The sequence below is a fragment of the Gouania willdenowi genome, chromosome 10 (assembly GCF_900634775.1).
Source record: "Gouania willdenowi chromosome 10, fGouWil2.1, whole genome shotgun sequence".
Classification (NCBI taxonomy): Eukaryota; Metazoa; Chordata; class Actinopteri; order Blenniiformes; family Gobiesocidae; genus Gouania; species Gouania willdenowi.
This window is the reverse complement of record NC_041053.1, coordinates 14511468-14531215: the sequence shown is the minus strand read 5'-3', so window position 1 is coordinate 14531215 and position 19748 is coordinate 14511468. Positions and strand designations below refer to the sequence as shown.

The 19748-nt window shown below is 36.5% G+C and overlaps 2 protein-coding genes across 3 annotated transcripts; both read right to left on the bottom strand.

Moving 5' to 3' along the window:
- Window positions 1-3588: 3588 nt before the first annotated feature.
- Window positions 3589-10443, bottom strand: igbp1 (immunoglobulin (CD79A) binding protein 1). Of its 2 annotated transcripts, XM_028459021.1 has the most exons (4): window positions 10333-10443; window positions 9926-10241; window positions 4756-5088; window positions 3589-3970 (listed from the first exon to the last, which is right to left on the bottom strand). In XM_028459021.1, exons 2-4 carry the CDS (start codon window positions 10208-10210, stop codon window positions 3701-3703), a joined length of 888 nt encoding a protein of 295 aa, XP_028314822.1. In that variant the 5' UTR covers window positions 10211-10241; window positions 10333-10443; the 3' UTR covers window positions 3589-3700. The 2 variants fall into 2 exon arrangements, with proteins under 2 accessions (XP_028314822.1, XP_028314821.1); XM_028459020.1 differs by having other exon boundaries at window positions 9926-10430.
- Window positions 10444-12516: 2073 nt separating this feature from the next.
- Window positions 12517-19680, bottom strand: magt1 (magnesium transporter 1). Its single transcript, XM_028459022.1, has 10 exons — window positions 19551-19680; window positions 17875-18044; window positions 17685-17802; window positions 16383-16523; window positions 16136-16276; window positions 15084-15173; window positions 14225-14288; window positions 13466-13540; window positions 12806-12896; window positions 12517-12726 (listed from the first exon to the last, which is right to left on the bottom strand). Exons 1-10 carry the CDS (start codon window positions 19629-19631, stop codon window positions 12711-12713), a joined length of 987 nt encoding a protein of 328 aa, XP_028314823.1. The 5' UTR covers window positions 19632-19680; the 3' UTR covers window positions 12517-12710.
- Window positions 19681-19748: the final 68 nt, after the last annotated feature.

The following is a 19748-nucleotide window of genomic DNA, read 5'->3' as shown; positions in this document are numbered from 1 at the left end:
CAAGAAACATGGCTTCTTGTTAAATGTTGCAAAAAGTTGCTGTTTATATTATCATGCACAGCTTTACAATCGGCGCCTCATACCTCGTGTTTCAAAACAAACGAATAGACGTTTGTCTTTATGAAGAGGATCCTGTGCAGCACCAACTTTTCAATCTCAGTTAATGAGTCGAGTGTGGAATAAAGACACTGTTATTATCATTATCTGGAGCAATACTCCAAGGAGAAGTCAAATGGGAATGCAGTAATGGAGAATCTCACCAACATGGAGGAAATGAGTGTTACTTCTGAAACTGCCTCAGAAAGTCGTCCACCGGAAAATAAAATAAGATAATAAAATAGGGGGTGGGGGTGGGTGGGGGTGGAGGGGGTCCCTGGTACATTAACAGCGATTCTTGATGTTAGTGGAGGTAAGCTTCATCAGTGCATTCACTAAACTCTTCAAAATAGAACAAATAAAAAAAGGCACTTCCTTGAAGCATACGTATGTAATTTCTTCAGACACACATGTAAACCCAACACTTTTATTTTTACATTTAATAGATTAATTTAAAAAAACATATATATATATATACTGTAAATATTTAAATTACAATATTACAATTTAACATATCAGATGCTTTTTATCTCAAACTACGTACAACGTGAGCAGTTATGTTTCCATTTGGTTCAATGTAGTTTCTGCAGGTTTGTATTTGCCCAAATGTTCCCAAGTCGTTTCTAAATGTCATTCTCTAATTTGCAATCGAAACACAGACTATTTAACTGGATAGAAGTCCCAGAACAAATAAAACCTTTTTTGGAACAGATTTGTAACAACAAACAAGGATCCATTTAAGAAAAATCCAATATTGTTTTGCCACAGCGGGACATTTAAGCCGTCTGCTTCCTTTAAAATGAGTGAAAGGGATTTCTTGAAAGAGTCTCTAAAATATTTATTGATTTAATGGATCAAAGCATCACAACCTGGAGATTCATTGGAAGCCGAGCTCTGTAGTGCAATATCACCTGTTGTGATGTCAGAATATCACCTTAGATCCAGTTATCCTCAGTGTGAGGGATGACGGCTTTGATTCTAATAATAAAAAATAATTAAAAAGTCAGCATTACTGTAAACGAACATCAGTAAATATTTTGAAATTAAACATGTAATTGTATTATGATCAATTGTTAGTAGGTCATCAATGATTGAGGCTGTTTTCTTCCTTAGTACTTTCATCAACACATTTAATTCTGGGTCTAACAAGGAAATTAAAATGTATATTTGTTCATTTCTGAGCCTGTTGTTTTATTACAAACATTATCTCCCTCGTGAGGATTACTTCCCAGCGTTAGTGGGTTAAGGGCCATGCTCATGGGCACACACGTGGTGATTAGGGTGGGATTCAAACCTGTGACCCTTAATGTACTTTATCCCTCTCTTTGTTGTCTGCATATCAAACATTGGCTCCTTAGCATTCAAACATGCCAGCAGTGAACTCTCGCCTTTATTGTGTAACTGACTAATGTAATTGACTATGTATTTTAATACTGATTCTAGTTGTTTCATGAACTGCTTATGTTCTGTTGTCTCCAGCTGTATTCCCACTTTAGCTCTGTCGTGCATGAACTCTTTTTTTTTTTTTTTTGCTCGTTTGTTTTGGTGACTTATCCCTGCTGATGCAGCAAATGTAATGTAATGTTTACTGTATTTTGCCATGTGATAATCAACTAGCTTGACCTATTTCCAGGGTTCCTGTTGTACATCTGGCCTAGAACTGCAGATGAAAACTGGCCTTTTGGCTAACTCTGGCTATTCTACAGTTGAGCCGTGAATATGCACTGTCCTTGTAAATAAATACATTTCAAATAGAAGTGCAGTCTCAGTGTGACATATATGCATATATAAAAAAAGAAAGGGCAATGAGGAAGGATTTTGGCTATGCTGAAACTACTTTGTGATGTTACTATAGTGTAGTAGAATGTAATCAGCTGTGCCAGTGTAGGGATATATACATAGAGGGGGTGACACTGTTGTAGAGCTATTGGATGGAAACCAACATATCTATGGGCACGCCTGTGTATCCTTTTCATAAAATTATGACTTTAATCTAAAAATACTGTGACTGTGTTCTCATAAAATTACAATTTTATTGTCAAAATATTATAACTTTAATCTTGAAATACCCCACGACCCTAAAAAAAAAGGAGCAAGTGGACCAGAAAATGGATGCATTGCTAATCTGGAAATATTACATTAATCTTGAAATATTATGACTTTCTCCCAACATAACAATTTTATTAAGATGCGATTCTATTCTCATAAAATTACAACTTTAATTGAACTTATACCTTGTCTGCACATGCTGTCGAAAGTCAACACTATACATGTAGCGCACTCTTTTTGTGACATCATGGCATGTTTTATTATTGCAAGTAAATAAATTAATTTATTTTATTGCATAATTGTGACCATCACCATCCCTCCCTAAGGAAGGGTTAGAAAAACCTTATTAAAGGGAGAATATACAAAGAGTGAGCAGTGTTACACCTGGGGGGGAAGGAACAGGGATGGGGGAGTCAGGGTGGGACGATGGAAGGGGTGTGAAGGAGTCGACTATTTGAAGGTGAGTGTAATGTGATGTGATTACAATTTTAATCTCAAAATACCCCACACGACCCTGTGAAAAAGGAGCGAGCAGACCAGAAAATAAATGGATGGATGGATAATCTCAAAATATTACGATTTTAATCTTGTAGTGCCCAGATTTTTAATTTCAATTTTATGTAGCCCAAATACGCCATTGTATAAAAATTGGGAGGTGTAGCATATCCAATAGAGTTCAAATAAAACATCCATTTGATACCATGGATTGTCATGATGGGCATATATTATTTTAGCTGTGCTTCTATTTTCACAGTCTTTGAACTTTAATTAGATTTTTAACTCAATTTGAAACCGTAAAAGCTTATAATGAGTTCAAAGTCAAATACATTTTAAATGAAATACACATGCTGACAAAAATCACATTTTTTAATTATTTAATTATTGTACTCAACATGTAATAACACCAAATGTCCACTAGAGTGCAGCATCAGACTAAAATCAGTCATTTCTTGTTTTGCATTTACTTATATATTTTTCTCATGCCACAACCCCACGCCACCTTTCTTTTTAAAAAAAAAAAAAAAAAAAAACAACAATAAAGCAATCATAAGGCATATCAAATTCTTTACAACAGATGTAGTAATAAAAATGGATGAAGTGTTTTCATGTGGCTTGTCGGTTTGTGCTCCACAAAGGAAGCATTAGCTCTGGAAAAAACAAGTTTCAGGTGAACTGTGAACTTAATACCAATAATAAGGGACATGGAGAGGCTTAACTGGGAAGATTACGTTAATTAAATACAGTTTATGTCTAACTGCCCCTTTACCTGTAGAGTTACAGTAAATGATGTGTTGTGTAGCTCTGATCCAAACCCAACATACATGTTACATTCATGTCCAGGTAATCCAGGTCTAAGCTCTGCTAATTATGAACGACACAAAGACAGAATCTCACACTGAGATGTACGTCTGTGTGTAAATAATGAGCACAGATCCTCAGAAGTAGAAAATGGACACATGTTTGATGAGTTTATTCTTGGTTTATCTTCCTCATGCTAACAACAGTGACAGATTACACACACACAGCTAGCATAGCATAGCATAGCATGCTCAGGTTAGCCCATGTTGTGACGATTTCCGTAACCTCTGGGGTGATTGTCCTTCCAGTCGTCCCAGTTTCTGGCCTTCGTCAGAGACTCCTCGTCGTCGTTTTCACACTTCCTCTCCTTCTCCTCCTCCTCCCTTTCCTTCGCGTCACCGTCCTCCACAGGAACGTTCCTCGGTAAACCCTGGTCCGGCAGAACTCCTCGTTTCTGGTGTTGTTCGTACCAATCGTCGACCGTCATGGTGGCGAGGCTCGGGTACCCAGCCCCAAAAACCTGAGCCTGAATACAAACCAACATGGAATATTACAGTTAGATTCACACTTTGTTTCATTTTATATTTTCAATCCATTTTTTAACACCTGAAATGTCTAAAAAATTTTTTTTTTAAATTAATTTCAAAAATACAACTTCAAATAAAAAATAAAATAAAAATAAAAAAATATATAAAATTTTTAATTAAAATTTAAAAATATTTTTATTCATCTATTTTTCACAGTTAAAAACAACACAAACAACTGTATTCGCCTGAAATTTCAAGTAATAATAAAATCAAATAAAATGTATTAAAATTATTTAAAAATTTGAACTTGTTTTTAGAAAAAAAATTATTTTACTTTTAAAAATAAGAAGAAACTATTCAAAAAAAATATACAACATTTAGATTTTATTACATTATTTTATTAATTTATTTTGCACAGTTAAAATTTAAAAAAAAACAATACAAAACTGTAATTGCGACCCCATATGAGGTCATCTAAAAAATTTATTGTAAATAAAACTTTTACAATAAAATAAAATAATATTCAAAATAAAAAATATGGCGTATACAATTTAGATTTTATTGAAAATTGTAATTTGTTTTTTTTATTTTGATTTATCTATTTTGCACAGTTAAAATAAAAAATAACAATACAAACAACTGAATTCTATTCTTTCACTTAGTTTTACAAAGACAGAGTAGCCAGTATCAGTGAAAAAATGAATTTTAGAGAAAAAAATCATCTCCGTTTCACCAGAACTGTGTGATATAAAAATGGAAGAAGAATAGAAGAAGTGTGACTCACCTTTATGGAGTCCTTAGTGAGAATGAAAGGTTTCATCGGAGCCCTGTGAGGCCCTGATTTCTGCTTGGGTGCGTTTTCTTTCAGGACGTCCATGTTTTGGAGAATCGGTAACTCCTGATCAATGCTTTCTATTTCCTCCAGACACACGGTTATCCATCGACGTATGTTTAGGATATAAAACTCTCTGCAAACTTCGTCCTCAGCCTGCCCGCTCTCCACGGCCTGTCGCATGGCCGACAATCTAGACTCCACCTCTTTTTTCTTCCGATATCGATCGATCTTGGCTTGTCTCTGTGCTGCCATGGCGACCAGGTCTGACGAGGGCGGGGCCGACTATTGGAAACACAACAAGTAAAGCTGAGCTTATTTCTCTTTAAACAGGCTTTAAAAACTGGATTAAAAAGGATTAATAAAGTAAGAATATAAAAGATGACAGCTATAATAAATGTGGGAAATACAGTGTAAAATTATCATAATTTTCATTTCTTAGAGAATTTTTCTTTATGTCATAAATTAAAAAGTAAGGAACACTGGCACCATTCATCCAACATACTCTATGTACAGGTGCTGGTCATGCAATTAGAATATCATAAAATAGTTAGTTTATTTCAGTAATTCCATTCAAAAAGTGAAACTTGTACATTATATTCATTCATTACACACAGACTGATATATTTCAAATGTTTATTTCTTTTCATTTTGATTATAATTGACAATAATGAAAATCCCAAATTCAGTATCTCAGAAAATTAGAATATTACTTAAAGCAGAACTAAGTCACTTTTTCACCTTAATAAATCCTTCTCGTAGTCCCTGTGAGGGTATTACAAGTGTTTATGGGGTGATTGGGGGGGTCTTTCCTCTCCCCCTGCTGTCTCTAGCCAGGAAACAGCACTTGCAACTTTCCCTGCCTCCGACCCGGTGGCAAGACGTACTGCTTTACGGCAGCCAAATACATACTCAATGTCGTCACGGCAACGGGAACGCACGCTCCATCAGGCAGCACCCCACAAATATCCATCCATCTTCAGAGCCGCTTTGTCAGCACACAAACAAACATCACACGCATTTCCACACTCCCTTCCGTATTACTCCCACATGATTCATTTATTTATTTTACTAGTCTCTCTTCCTCATACTGTTCACATGGTCACATGGGACTATATGTCTGGAAGCACCTTTAGTGTCACTTGTATTAGGATTTTTCAGTCTTGGGAGAGCAAAGGTGCACATGCAGCTGTGGGGTGAGGCAAGTGGCTGGGGGTGCGGGGTGTTTACAACAATGACATAAACAAAAGGGACCTTTAGGGGGAGGGCTAAGCACAAGTTACTTAGTTCTGCTTTAAGACTAATACAAAAAAAGACTTCTAGAAATGTTGGCCAACTGAAAAGTATGAACATGAAAAGTATGAGCATGTACAGCACTCAATACTTAGTTGGGGCTCCTTTTGCCTGAATTACTGCAGCAATGCGACGTGGCATGGAGTCGATCAGTCTGTGGCACTGCTCAGGTGTTATGAGAGCCCATGTTGCTCTGATAGTGACCTTCAGCTTTTCTGCATAGTTGGGTCTGGCGTTTCGCATCTTCCTCTTCACAATAACCCATAAATATTCTATGGGGTTAAGGTCAGGCGAGTTTGCTGGCCAATCAAGAACAGGGATACCATGGTCCTTAAACCAGGTACTGGTAGCTTTGGCACTGTGTGCAGGTGTCAAGTCCTGTTGGAAAATGAAATCTGCATCTCCATAAAGTTGGTCAGCAGCAGGAAGCATGAAGTGCTCTAAAACTTCCTGGTAGACGGCTGAGTTGACCTTGGACCTAAGGAAACACAGTGGACCAACACCAGCACATGACATGGCACCCCAAACCATCACTGACTGTGGAAACTTTGTACTCGACCTCAAGCAACATGGATTCTGTGCCTCTCCTCTAGGGATGTAATGATTAATCGTAAGGCAGTTAAAAATCGATTCATAGGTATCAAGGTTCACATCGATGCTGTGAAAATTGAATCGCAGTACTTTTTTTAAACAGCAGAGGGCGCTATCTGGTGGCGCTATCTGGCCGCCTTCTACTCTTAAACATATTCATAAATGATTCCTTACCCCTTTAGCACCGAAAGAATATCTGTAATATTACGTAAATATCTGTAAAAGTCACGTTTTTCTATTAGCTCTGTCTTCTAGCATAGCATCTCTTCTTCACTGCAAGATATCTGCATGCCAACCGACGACTGGGTTTCCAGCGCCCTCTGCTGGTTCAAACAAATATCTGATGTAAATACAGTAAAATGACTGGTTGTTGTTTTTTAAAGTCCAATTGTTTAGGCACAAAATAAATTTTCAGTTGCACTTTTAAAAAGAAAAAGAACTATTATGCAGTTTTGTATTGTTTATTGTAGAACCAGAATTTAAATAATAAGCTTCTTCTTCAGTTGTATTATTCTTTTATTTATTTCATTCAAGATTTATTTTTAGTTAAATTGCATTGTTTTGAATAGTTTATCAAGGGATTCTTTTGACAATGAAAAATAAAAGGAAAATAGTACAGTATTTTCCCCAAAAAAACAAAGGAATATTTTTCAGTCATTTATATACAGTCCCATTTTGTAAAATAAATTGTGAGAGAATCGTATCGTGAACCCAGTATCGTGAATCGAATCGTATCGGGAGTTGAGTGAATCGTTACATCCCTACTCTCCTCTCTTCCTCTAGACTCTGGGACCTTGATTTCCTAAGGACATGCAAAATGTACTTTCATCAGAAAACATAACTTTGGACCATTCAGCAGCAGTCCAGGCGAGACGCTTCTGACGCTGTCTCTAGTTCAAGAGTAGCTTGATTGACACAAGGAATGCGACAGCTGAAACCCATGTCTTGCATACGTCCGTGTGTGGTGGTTCTTGAAGCACTGGCTCCAGCTGCAGTCCACTCTTTGTGAATATCCCCCATATTTTTGAATGGGTTTTGTTTCACAATCCTCTCCAGGGCGTGGTCATCCCTATTGTTTGTACACTTCTTTCTACCACATCTTTTCCTTCCCCTTGCCTCTCTATTAATGTGCTTAGACACAGAGCTCTGTAAAGAGCCAGCCTCTTTAGTGATGACCTTTTGTGTCTTGCCCTCCTTGTGCAAGGTGTCAAAAGTCGTCTTTTGGAGAACTGTCCAAAAGACAGTTTTCCCCATGATTGTGTAGCCTACAGAACAAGACTGGAGACCATTTAAAGCCCTTTGCAGGGCACCAGGTGTCTTCAATATAGAACTTCTCCACAATATTCTAATTTTCTGAGATACTCAATTTGGGGTTTTCATTAGTTGTCAGTTATAATCACCAACATTAAAATAAATAAACACTTGAAATATGTCAGCCTGTGTGAAATGAATGCATACATTATACAAGTTTCACTTTTTGAATGGAATTACTGAAATAAATCAACTTTTTCATGATATTCTAATTATATGACCAGCACCTGTATATAATGAGACATTTTTATCCAAATGTCTTTTGTCCCTGTGTACTTTAATAAGAAAAAATATCTATTTAATTTTGATTTTAAAAAAAAAAAACTTTGTGCAAATTTTGCCAAAATATTAGAAATAGTTTTAGAACAAATTTTGACATTTATAAGAACTAGGGATGCATCAAAATGAAAATTCTTGGCCAAAAACCAAAATAAATTATTATGCCAATTATTAGCCCTATTGCATTTATTTATGGCTATTAATATGTACTAACCTCAATAAAATTATAGCATTTTACAATTGTATAAATTTATATTAATGTAAATATGAAACATGAAAATATTTATTGAGCACTGACATTCCAACAATGCACAATATAAAATAAAATAACAAAAAAAATGTTTAACTTGACCACATTCATGTGTAAATTAAATATTAATATATAGGGGCCTCATTTATGAAGATTGCTTGCGCAAAAAACAGGGCTTGAAAGCGGCGTCCGCCACTTCCCACGCAAAAGTTGTGATTAATAAAAAATAAACATAGTGTAACTCTGAACTTGGTGCACGGACACTTTTGAAACCAGATTGATTTCATACATTTAATGGTAGTGCTGGGCGGTATACCGGTTCATACCGAATACCAGTGTATTTGATTACACAACGTTGGGAATGCTGCGCTGCATTAGACCAGATCCTTTTCAAGGTTGCACGGGCGAGAAGGTAAACAGTAGCGCTCTGGTGTTAGTTATGGTGTAAATGGATAAGAAAAACATTGAAAGCTCTGAAGCTGCAGAACTACTAGAACATGATGACAAAAGAACTTGTGCCAAAAAGAGGAGCAGTGTCTGTTTGGAAAAATCTTACATCAACCAAACAACCATTTTATATGAGTGTAGTCGGGCTAAAGTTGTCACCGGAGGCGGCAACACGAGCAATTTGCTCCACCACCTAAACCGCAAGCATGTAGTGGAATATGAAGAATGTACGAAGTTAAAAGTCGTTGCCCTCAACATCAGCAGGTAGCACGGGGAAAAGAAAAGTTCAGCCAAATGTCACTTCAAGATGCGTTTGCTAGAGAAACTCGAGAAAACAAAATAATAAGTAAATTGTGTTTTTGTTGTTGTTGTGTAGTGTCTTTTTTTCAATCACTTTATTTATTTATCTAAACATTTTGTGGGCTTTTGGAGTCATTGAGTTTAAACTGTTGTCTAATTTTTAGTGGTTTTGTTGTGTTTATGCGTTGCTGGTGTAAATAATATGTAATTATTTTGCATTTTTTTAATCCTCGTGTGTGTGGTTTTTTTTTTTTGTTTTGTTTTTGAGTAAATTGTGTTTTTGCAGTCATTTGATTTAAGGGATGTCACCCTTACTTTTCTTTTATAATGAAGAAAACTACCAGTAATGTAAACTGAAAACCCCTATATGTACACTACTACAACCTGATACCGTGCTTGTTGTTTATTGTTCTATATTCATGTGTATAGGTGGAACATATAATAATAATAATCTAAAGTGATTTTTTTTTTTTTTTTTAATAATCAAGATTTATATCGCTATTTTATAATAATAATAATAAATAATAATAATAATAATAATAATAATAATAATAATAAATATCGAGAAATCGTCCATATCGTCCAACCCTATTACAAAGCCATTGTTGACACAGCCCCCTGTAATAAACCTATCAACATACATTTACTGACCGTGCACTGTTGGGTTTCACCCTCCTCGCTGAGCTCCGTGTTGCCAGGCATCTGAAAGGTTGCCAGGTCATAATCTCTGCACCTTCTCAGGTAGTCCATGTAGTAGACCCGGGCCGTCCGGACGGTGTCGAGGCGCTGGTCTTGGCCGCTGCGCTTCATGGTCAGAGCTCCGAGCAGCGCCGGCAGCAGCAGGAACCTCAGGTCGGCCGTGGAGAGCTCATCTACCGTCTCGTTCCGACTGAACAGGTCGAGTCGAGCCACCACGCGGGTCGTTTCCTCCAACATTCGGATGGCGTCTTTCACTTTTGTCTGGACACTTAGTGAAGCAAAAGGTTCATTAGTGCTGTCAACGTCCTCATATATTCGCCAAGCGCGGTCAAATATTTCGGATAATTTGGGGGAATCACCATCTTCTCCCACTGATTGAGGTCCATTCTCATCAGTTTTATTTTCCGCCATCTTGTTGTTTTTCCGGGTTTCTTCTTCTGCGTCTGCAATAGTTGCAGCTGCCCGGAAATTGACAGTTGTGGTGTTTTTTTTTTTTTAATGTATTTTATTTAAAAAATGTTATTGAACAAGTACAGATACCAACAAAAAGGCACATTTCACATTTATGCAGATTATAGACAAAACAAAAAAGGAACAAAGCAGATAAACATTGTACTTACATTCAAACAACTGATTGGGAAAAATATTAAGTTTTTTCATAAATGAAACAAGTCTAGAGGCATTTCTGCCATGATGAAGATCGAGATAAAGAATTATCAAAAAGTTTAAGACTGTTTGTTTTGGTTTTTTTAATGCTTTATTAGTCTACTCCAACTCAAGGCCCGGGGGCCAAATCGGCCCTAAAGAGAAATTAAAACGACGATGATAGATGTCATTTTTAATGTTAAACTGTTGAAAATAATTGAAAATTCTTACAAAATCTTTTAATGTTCTTCAAATTATTACATAATATTTTTTTTGGTTGGTTAGAAATTGTTCACAAGTCTAGGAAATGTAAAGTGAATACCTTGTTGTGACTGATATGTCACTTATTGATTGGATATTGTCGGTTTCTTACATAGTCTATGTTTTATATATACGTAGTTGCAAACTAGGGTACAATAATGTTGAAATTACTTGTTATTTGTGATTTAAAAAATCGATTTGGACATATATATTTTTTTGTTTGATACAATAATCGTGCAGTGAAATATCGCGATATATCGCCAAATAGATTTTTTCAAACACCCTTATGAACAAGATATACAAACATCCAAGTCAAAGGCATGGGGTTATTTTAGTATCTCATAAAGTGAGTTACTAAAATGTCATTTTAAAGAGATCCTCTACTTATTTTACCAATTTGGCCAAAAATCTTTGAAATAGACTTAGAAATGGGACTACTTTACAGTTGTAGAGCCTGTGTTCCTCCATCTTGAAATCACGTGATTGATGATGTCACGTGGCCCCACTGCCTGTAAACAGCCCATTGTTTTCTGAAGGACTTCCACCCAAAAGGACTTCTATCCTCAGAGTTTGTGTGTTTTCAACAGTCCGTGATTTACTGACTAACTTCAGCTACCAGAGCATCAGCGCACTGTTTAATGGAGAGTTAAAGGGGACACATTATACTGATTTTTCACCTTTTAAAACAGTTCCCTGTAGTGTAAATGACATATCTGAGCTAGAGTTTTGTCAAAACATAACATGAATCAAGCAGCACAGGAGGTTATGGATTTACTTCACGTTTGGTGTGCTGGTGGACACTCAAGTTACCTCATATATGATCAAAGAAACTACAAAGTGGATTTTTCATAATATGTCCCCTTTAAGATCCCTTAGGAGAGCTGTTCTTCTCTGCTTCACTGTCTACTACCAAACCGCAGAGTTGGAACTGTTTTTATCCTCTTGGTAAACAAGAGGTCTCTATCGACATCTTTTACTTTTCTGATTATTTAGAGCAACCAAAAGCAGCACAAGTTGTTATTTTGACTGAAAAAGCTGCTAAGTGATCTAAAAATCAGACTGAATGCATCACTCCAATGGAAAACAATGGGATGTTTACAGGCAGTGACATCATCAATCACGTTTTCAAGATGGAGGAACACAGGCTCTAAAACTGTCGTCTCTTTTTTAAAAGGCAATTAAATAAATATGGTGCATAATAATGTGTTTTGTTAGGCACAGATCATCTAAAAAAGGACATTTTAAAGATTTTAGGCCAAACTTGTAAAAACAGTGTTGGATCCATTTTAAACTACCACTGAAGGTTTTACTTCTGTGCCTTTATTTGTCTGTAAACAGTCTGATATTGATCACATTTTTAGCCAACATCTGAAATAGGATAAGAAACAAGTGAATAGATTTTGATTGGCTTAGATGTTTCATCACGAGTTGTTCATAATAAAATATTAAACAATGATAAATAGTTAACTGGTTATGTCGAAGGTCACTGTCAGTGGAATGAGTTATTAACTTAACCAAATGGACAAAGAAATAAATAGTCCACAGCGAGCTGACGTTAATAGTAACTCAGCACAGTGACACACTGACATTTTATTGAATTAAACCCATTTGACAGCTTTATAAATAATTCATTTGACTCAATTACATTTCTTTTATTCATGTTGTATAAGGCACTTTTTGCACATCAAGAGTCCACAGTGATCAACTCATTGTTTCAACATTCCAATATATATTTCTCAGTACATTTTCAACAGTGGAAATGTCGTTCGAATCCCCCTGAACAATCAGCGTCTCAAAGAAGAGCTTTAAGATCTTTGTGGAACACTCAGCGTTATCTCATCAGGAAGCTGCAGGAGACAAACAGTTGTTAGAGTGAGGTGGTCTCTGCTTTGTTCAAATCAGGTGGAAAAAATTGACTGTTTTTACCTGTAAGGATAACCTTGGTACTTTTTTCGAAAAATGGACAATAACCAGCTGAAGAACAGCATCAAAAGCCCGATACCTGTTACACACATCACTGAAAGACATGATGGAGATGGGATGTGTTAGAGATATGAGTGATGAAAAACAAAACATGAAAAGTTTTGCTGCAGTTTCTGTGCACATTTTATTTTATTGTTCAAAAATTGACTTAAGTTTTAATAAATAATTGTCCACTGACTTCAAACTAAAGAGCTGGTTAAGGTTTAGAATAAAAAGCTCTTATATATATATATATATATATATATATTTATGTCACGATTGGAATAATAATATATTTTCTATTCCATTTACACAAAACTGAAACCTAATGAAGAATGCTGTTGAACTTTTCATTAAAGAGTTGGTTTTTCATTTTACATCTCTACAGCATTACTACTACATCAGTACAAACAGCAATAATAATAATAATAAAAAATAGAAACTATTGCATTGGGTTTGATGCAGCACAACACTGACTGCGATCTTATTTAAAACATGCAGCGAGACATTAGCTTTTTAAATGAGTTTATACCTATTACTATTGCAGGTCTAAACAAAGAAATAAATAATTAAAACCAGCCACAGCACATGCACATTGATAATAAACAGAAGTGTGCAGCATACTTTTTCTTTTCCCAGTGTCCAGGTTAGATGTAGCAGCCTCACACAGCAGCACCATGCCCATGGTGACAGCAGCATCTAACATTCAGTCAAGGGTTTGATAACCTAGTGCAACCTGCTGCCTTAAAGGGATCCTCCCTCTTTTTTATTTTACGTTTGGCCTAAAATCTTTAAAATGTACTCATTAGAAGATTTATGTCTAACAAAACACATTATTTTTGTACCATATTCATTTATATGCCTTTTAAAAATGGAACTACTTTACAGTTTTGGAGCCTGTGTTCAGCCATCTTGAAATTATGTGATTGATGATGTCACACGACCCCACTGCCTGTAAACATCCCATTGTTTTCTATTGGAGTGAAGCATTCAGCCTGACTTTTAGATCATTTAGCAGCTTTTTATGTCAAAATGACAACTTGTGCTACTAATGGTTGCTCTAAAAAAAATAGGAAAAGTTAAAGATCCCAATGTAAACCTCTGTGACATCATCAGTCACATGATTTCAAGATGGTTAAACACAGGCTCTTAAAAATGGAATGACTTTACAGTTTTAAAGGCAATTAAATTAATATGGTGCATGAGAATGTGTTTTGGTAGGCATATATCTTCTAATAAGTACATTTCAAAGATTTTAGGGCCAAACTTGTAAAAAAAAAAAAAAAAAAAAAAAACAGTGGAAGATCCCTTTCAAATGGTTTTTTAGATATACATAAAGCAGAATATCATCACGATGCATGATGAGCTTTGACTGAAGGATACTGAAGAATAGAATGATGTGCGTCTCTGCAACAAACTGGGCCTGACTGCTGCCATGGATATAACTCTGAAAACACACAAAGTCATGTTTTAGGGAGCATTCAAGAATGCACAACAAGGTGGCAAATGTAACAAAGTAAATACAACCAGGGAAACAGTATTTAATGCATCAGGAGAAATGAAAAACCAAAAAGAAAAACTAAACTGGTTGGTGTTTGGAAAGCAATCTCACTACAAAGAGTAGAAATAAATGTCAGCTAGTTTAACACTAACCAATAACCTGTAAATAGGTTTCTCTGCTCTATAATGTCACAACCCTGTTGCATGATGGGTGAAAAAAAAATAAAGAAAAGAAGCACAATCAGGTGCTCAGGAGTCATTTTAAAGCAGGGAGAAAGATCCTAGATCAGCAGTTACATTCGTTACACTCTCAGGGGGCGGGGCTTCACAGCCAAAAATCTTCTACTGAGTAAGATGAACACGCCTGCTCACTTCACACTTTGCACATCTCCTCTTTTGGTGCTGAGGTAAATGTAAACATGGGTCATCTGTGCTGAATGACAACCAATGAGCCACCCTGAGTGGTCAGTGATGCAAAGGGGAGGGGCTAAGATTAACTGGGAAAAAAAAAAAAAAACTACCCAAATGTGTTAATCGTTCTTGTTGCCTTTAGTTTTCCTCCTGCAGGAACATTGAGTGACTAAGTGTCACAATAACTCTTAATAAGGAAAAGATAATGGACTACTTTTTTTGATTCAAGCCAATAAAAAACATGTGACATCTAAAAATGTGCGTATCAATCACACACTTATATAAACACAAAGATTTTACCAAATGACAACAGGAATAGCAGGAGACTCACGATTTCTCCTGTGTTTGGGTTTTTGTGAGCATAAGGAGGTCCTCTGATGTGGTTCCACATCTGCCCTGAGATCATGATGAGAACAAAGCACTGAAAGAGACACACAAACACACACTCTCTTTATTAAATCCACAGATACTGGGCATTGATTGTCACAAAGAAACACACCAAACATTTTATAGAATTCTGACTTTAATCTCAGTCCATTGAAACATTCCGCCTGCGTTTTAGATCATTTAATGGCTTTTTCAGTCAAAACACCAACTTGTGCTGCTTTTTTTAACTCTAAAAAGGAAAATGTAAACCTCTTTTGTTTACCGAAAGAGGATAAAAACAGTTCCATGACCACAGGGAGCAACAGTTCCAACTCTGCGGTTTGGTAGTGACAATGAAGCAGAGAAAAAGAGCTCTCCTAAGGGACCTTTACTCTCCCTTAAACAGTGCACAGCTGACATGGCTGAAGTTAGCGAGTAATCACGGACTACTGAAGATGCACAAACCCTGAGAATAGAAGTCCTTTTTGATGAAAGTCCTTCAACATGATCTAAAAATCAGGCTGAATGCTTCACTCCATTAGAAAACAATGGGATGTTTACAGGCAGTGGGGCCGTGTGACACCATCAATCAAATGATTTCAAGATGGCTGAACACAGGCTTTAAAAGGCAAATGAATGTGGTGCACAATAATGTTGTTAGACATAGATCTTCTAATAAGTACATTTCAAAGATTTTAGGCCAAACTTGTAAAAACAGTGAAGAATTTCTTTGAATTATCGCCAAACTTTAGACGTGCATCTTAATGTGAACGATAAATATCAACTCTTCAGCTGCACGGTTTCTGCGCAAAGCCAAAAGACAATAATGGTGCGTTCAATGCGCCTCAAAAAAAAAACAACTGCAGAGGAACTATTCAGTAACCGATGTAACGTGGGTTTTTACTGATGCAGACATGCTAAGAAAGATATTTAGCCGTCAGCTGTGTCCGATGCACGCTGATGCTACAGGTGACGATCCGTGTTAAATCAGTGAATCTCTCCATCCCGACGTCTTACCAGTGCGGAGAAAGCCCAGACATTTCTATTGAAGAGAAACTCTAGGTTGTGTCTGCGTAGATATGCCAACCCTCCGATCACAGCCAAAAGAAAGCCCAGCAGGAGAGGACCTGCATAGTTGGGTGGACGAATGACACGGATCTAAAATAAAAAGAGGCATCACAGGTTTATATCGTTACACTGCTTGCCTTTCACAATTTATTCCCACAATGTACTGCTCACTGAGACTAGTGTGTTTGACTTTCACCTGTACGTCCGTCCTGTCTGCCACCCATCGAGCCAGCTGCTCCGCTGCAAACCCTCGCACTTGGAGCTCATAAGTGTCCGACTTGCGGAGCTTTCCTTTAGGTGGAAAATGGAGGAATGTAGGAGCTGAATTCATACCTAGCTTTAAATACACAGAGAAAATAAAACTTCAATTCAACTATTATTGGTCTTGTTTGAATGGTTTGGTTACATTCAAACTACATCATCAGCCACCTATGGAACCAAAGCCCTGTGAATCCCTGGGCTAGTCTCCATGGGACACTGTGTACGTTTTAAAATCACATGTATGCGACGCCAAGAAGAATCTAGGGCTGCCAACTTTGGTTGTTTGTTCAACTAATTGGTCGATGCCGTCGTGGTCGACCAAGATTTTCATTGGTCGACCAGCAATGATATCAGTTTCAATACCGTAGAAAAAAAACAGCAATGCACTTATATAGGTGATAAAGATTAAATATCAATATAATGTATTTATTGCCTAAACATGACTCTATGTCTAGCAGCAGCTCTGTGTAAGTGTGTGCTGCACTGTCCTCAGAGCAGAGAGGGAACAAGAACATGGATTATCATTATATTTGATACGTGGATTATGTAAATAGATCCACTGCTGTCTCTGGTGCAGCTGTGTTTGACCTGCGTTTGTTTCCCTGTGCGCTGATCTGATGTTGACATTAACAGTTTATTAACATAAACAGGCTTACCACTAAGACAAACGTAAATGTGTCATTTGTATGAGGAAAAAATAGGTTTTAATTGTCGGTTTCAGGTTGGGCACGGATATACCTATAGACCTGTAGGTTTCACTTTTGCTTTGTCGGTTTCTGGTTAAAGCCTGAATAAGGTTCATATCATAAATGGTCTGTGTTTAAAAGCAAATCGGCACAATTTCTACGAGCATGAATCAGTTTTGCTATAGACGTCTCACAAAATGTGTTGCAAAACTCAAGCAGCGCAGATTCACACGAGAAAAGCAGTTTGTGCGTCTGTAGCGGTAGATTGGAGAAGTTGTAACCGGAGAGCTGTGGTTGTAAACGATCATTTCCGCAAGTAATTAAAAATATGTGAATAAATAATGGATTACAAGTTTGCAGCTGTAATTTTATGTGTAAATATCAGTCTCTAATTTTTTTTCCAACATTTGTGACATTAAATTTATTTCACGTGTGTGGATTTCTTTTATACACAAGCTCAAATCACTTTCTACAAGCGCTCACATTTTGCATCATATCTACCTTCATACTCAGTCTTCAATTCATCTCCAAAGATGATAAATCAATCTCACCATCTGGAAGACGTCAGATCCTTCATCAAAATCCACCGATGCAAAGAAAACTTTGTTGGTGAAGGCAGAGGAATAACGCCAGGAGTTAGCCAACACCATGAACTCTTCGTCCGCTTGTCTGAGAGGAAAAAAGAAGCGTAGGAGTTAGATTAATTACAAATACACAGGTAGGTTTAATATGAACTTTTACCTGCAGACCGCACACTGCCTCTGAGGCTGCAGCGCCGTGAACATGATGATCACAGAGAAGTTTCTGGGAGGAGCTTTGACGAAACGACGGAATTTGTCTCCATTCAATCTAATGACTGAACGTTTGGAGGCCCACTCCATCATCTGTGTCACTTTCTCTGACATCAGGGTCTGCAATGTGCAGAAGAGACGGAAACACCTGAAACATCCTCATCCACTTACACAGTATAGGTTCAAGGGTTCGAACAGCTTTTATGGTAACATTTGGTCAAGTTCAGCAATGTTGGAGGATGGACACAGAGACTGGAGATCTATACATTACATAAAGTGAGAATATTCTGATCCAATAAAACCATACCAAGGCATTTTGTAAGGTTTGTGATGGGGCGCCGATTGTAAAGTTGCACATACTAAGATAAACAGCAACTTTTTGAAACATTTAGCAACAAACCATGTTACTTTTGACCAGCAATACAGCAATATTTGAGAGACTTTTTGTTTCTTAAAAAGTATGTCAATGTTAAATCTAAATGCTATATGTTGAATCAAAATGTTCGATCTAAATCTAATTGTTAAATGTAAATGTTCAATCTAAAACTAAATATTAAATATATATCTAAATGTTAAATATACATCTAAATGTTAAATCGAAATGTTAGATGTAAATCTAAATGTCAGGGGTGAAACAAAATATTTATCTGATATGCAAATTCACCGGAAGTACCAAAATAAAGGCTCATTGACGCAAAGGAGTGCTATCCACAGAATTTTCAGATGGAGTGAATGCTTCCACTGTTTGTCACATCTCCTCACCGCGCACTCATGTTGCCTGCCATTTGTGACCTGTTTGACCTGGTCTGTACTATTAATTACATATGCAATGAGTAGGATTAACCAATGTATTGGTATGTTTTACTTGATCAACTCCTTCCTCTGGTTGATTCCAAATGTTTTCCCACTCTCTTCTCCTTTCTTAACATTTAGATTTTAACATTTAGATTTAATATTTAACATTTAGATTTTAACATTTAGATTTAATATTTAACATTTTGATTTAATATTTAACATTTTGATTTAATATTTAACATTTTGATTTTAACATTTAGATTTAATATTTAAATTGAACATCGACATTTTTACAAGGAAAGTAAATACCAGAAAATTCACAAAAATTCCTTTTTTTTTTTCCCGTCAAAAGAAAAAAAAAAAATCACATACGTTTTTTAAAACGTGGTTTGTTGCTAAATGTTGCAAAAAGTTGCTGTTTATTTTAGCAGGCGAAACTTTATAATCGGCGCCCCACAGTTTGTCAGTGCAGTATTTTAATTTGAAACAGGAAGTGATTAAAAAGCATCAAATGTAGGTCACTAAAAGACAAAGTGACCATGTACATAAGAATCCTTCATTATCGGCAAATTATCAACGGATTAGTCCTAAATGTTCTCGTATTTACACCAAAAGTGTCTTGAAAAGCACAACGAAATGTGTCTGCTGTTCAGATTAAATATTTCCCTTTACTAAATGATTCCAATGTGAAGTGTTGTAATTTACTCCCCAGCCTTTACTGCTGTTAGCTTTAGCTTTAGCAATGACAGGCGCAGTCAACTTTGGCACGAGAGCAGCAAACTTAAAGCAAAGTTTTTCCACAGAGAGACATTTAGTTCTAAACTCATTTACCTCTTTCTTTTTCTGAGCCCAAGCGGGTTCATTGTAGAAAATCATGAACAGCAGCAGCACCGAGAGAAGTTTAACAAACATGACAGCAGCACTGCACACACGAGACACACACGGACGGGCGCGCGCACACAGACTCATACAGTAGCACACAGTCAGTCTTAACAAAACTTGCTATATTCCATATTCATGAATTGAAAT

Excerpts from the sequence above, each read along its gene's own strand:
- igbp1 (XM_028459020.1), bottom strand. The coding sequence starts at position 10,384 with ATGGCGGAAAATAAAACTGATGAGAATGGACCTCAATCAGTGGGAGAA. Across the intron at positions 5,089-9,925 it reads GTGAAACCCAACAGTGCACG|TCGGCCCCGCCCTCGTCAGA; the intron begins GTCAGTAAATGT and ends TGTTTCCAATAG. Across the intron at positions 3,971-4,755 it reads TCACTAAGGACTCCATAAAG|GCTCAGGTTTTTGGGGCTGG; the intron begins GTGAGTCACACT and ends GTTTGTATTCAG.
- magt1 (XM_028459022.1), bottom strand. The coding sequence starts at position 19,631 with ATGTTTGTTAAACTTCTCTCGGTGCTGCTGCTGTTCATGATTTTCTAC. Across the intron at positions 16,524-17,684 it reads GATCTGACGTCTTCCAGATG|CTAGGTATGAATTCAGCTCC; the intron begins GTGAGATTGATT and ends GTGTATTTAAAG. Across the intron at positions 13,541-14,224 it reads GCACATCATTCTATTCTTCA|ATGCTGCTGTCACCATGGGC; the intron begins GTATCCTTCAGT and ends ACTGAATGTTAG.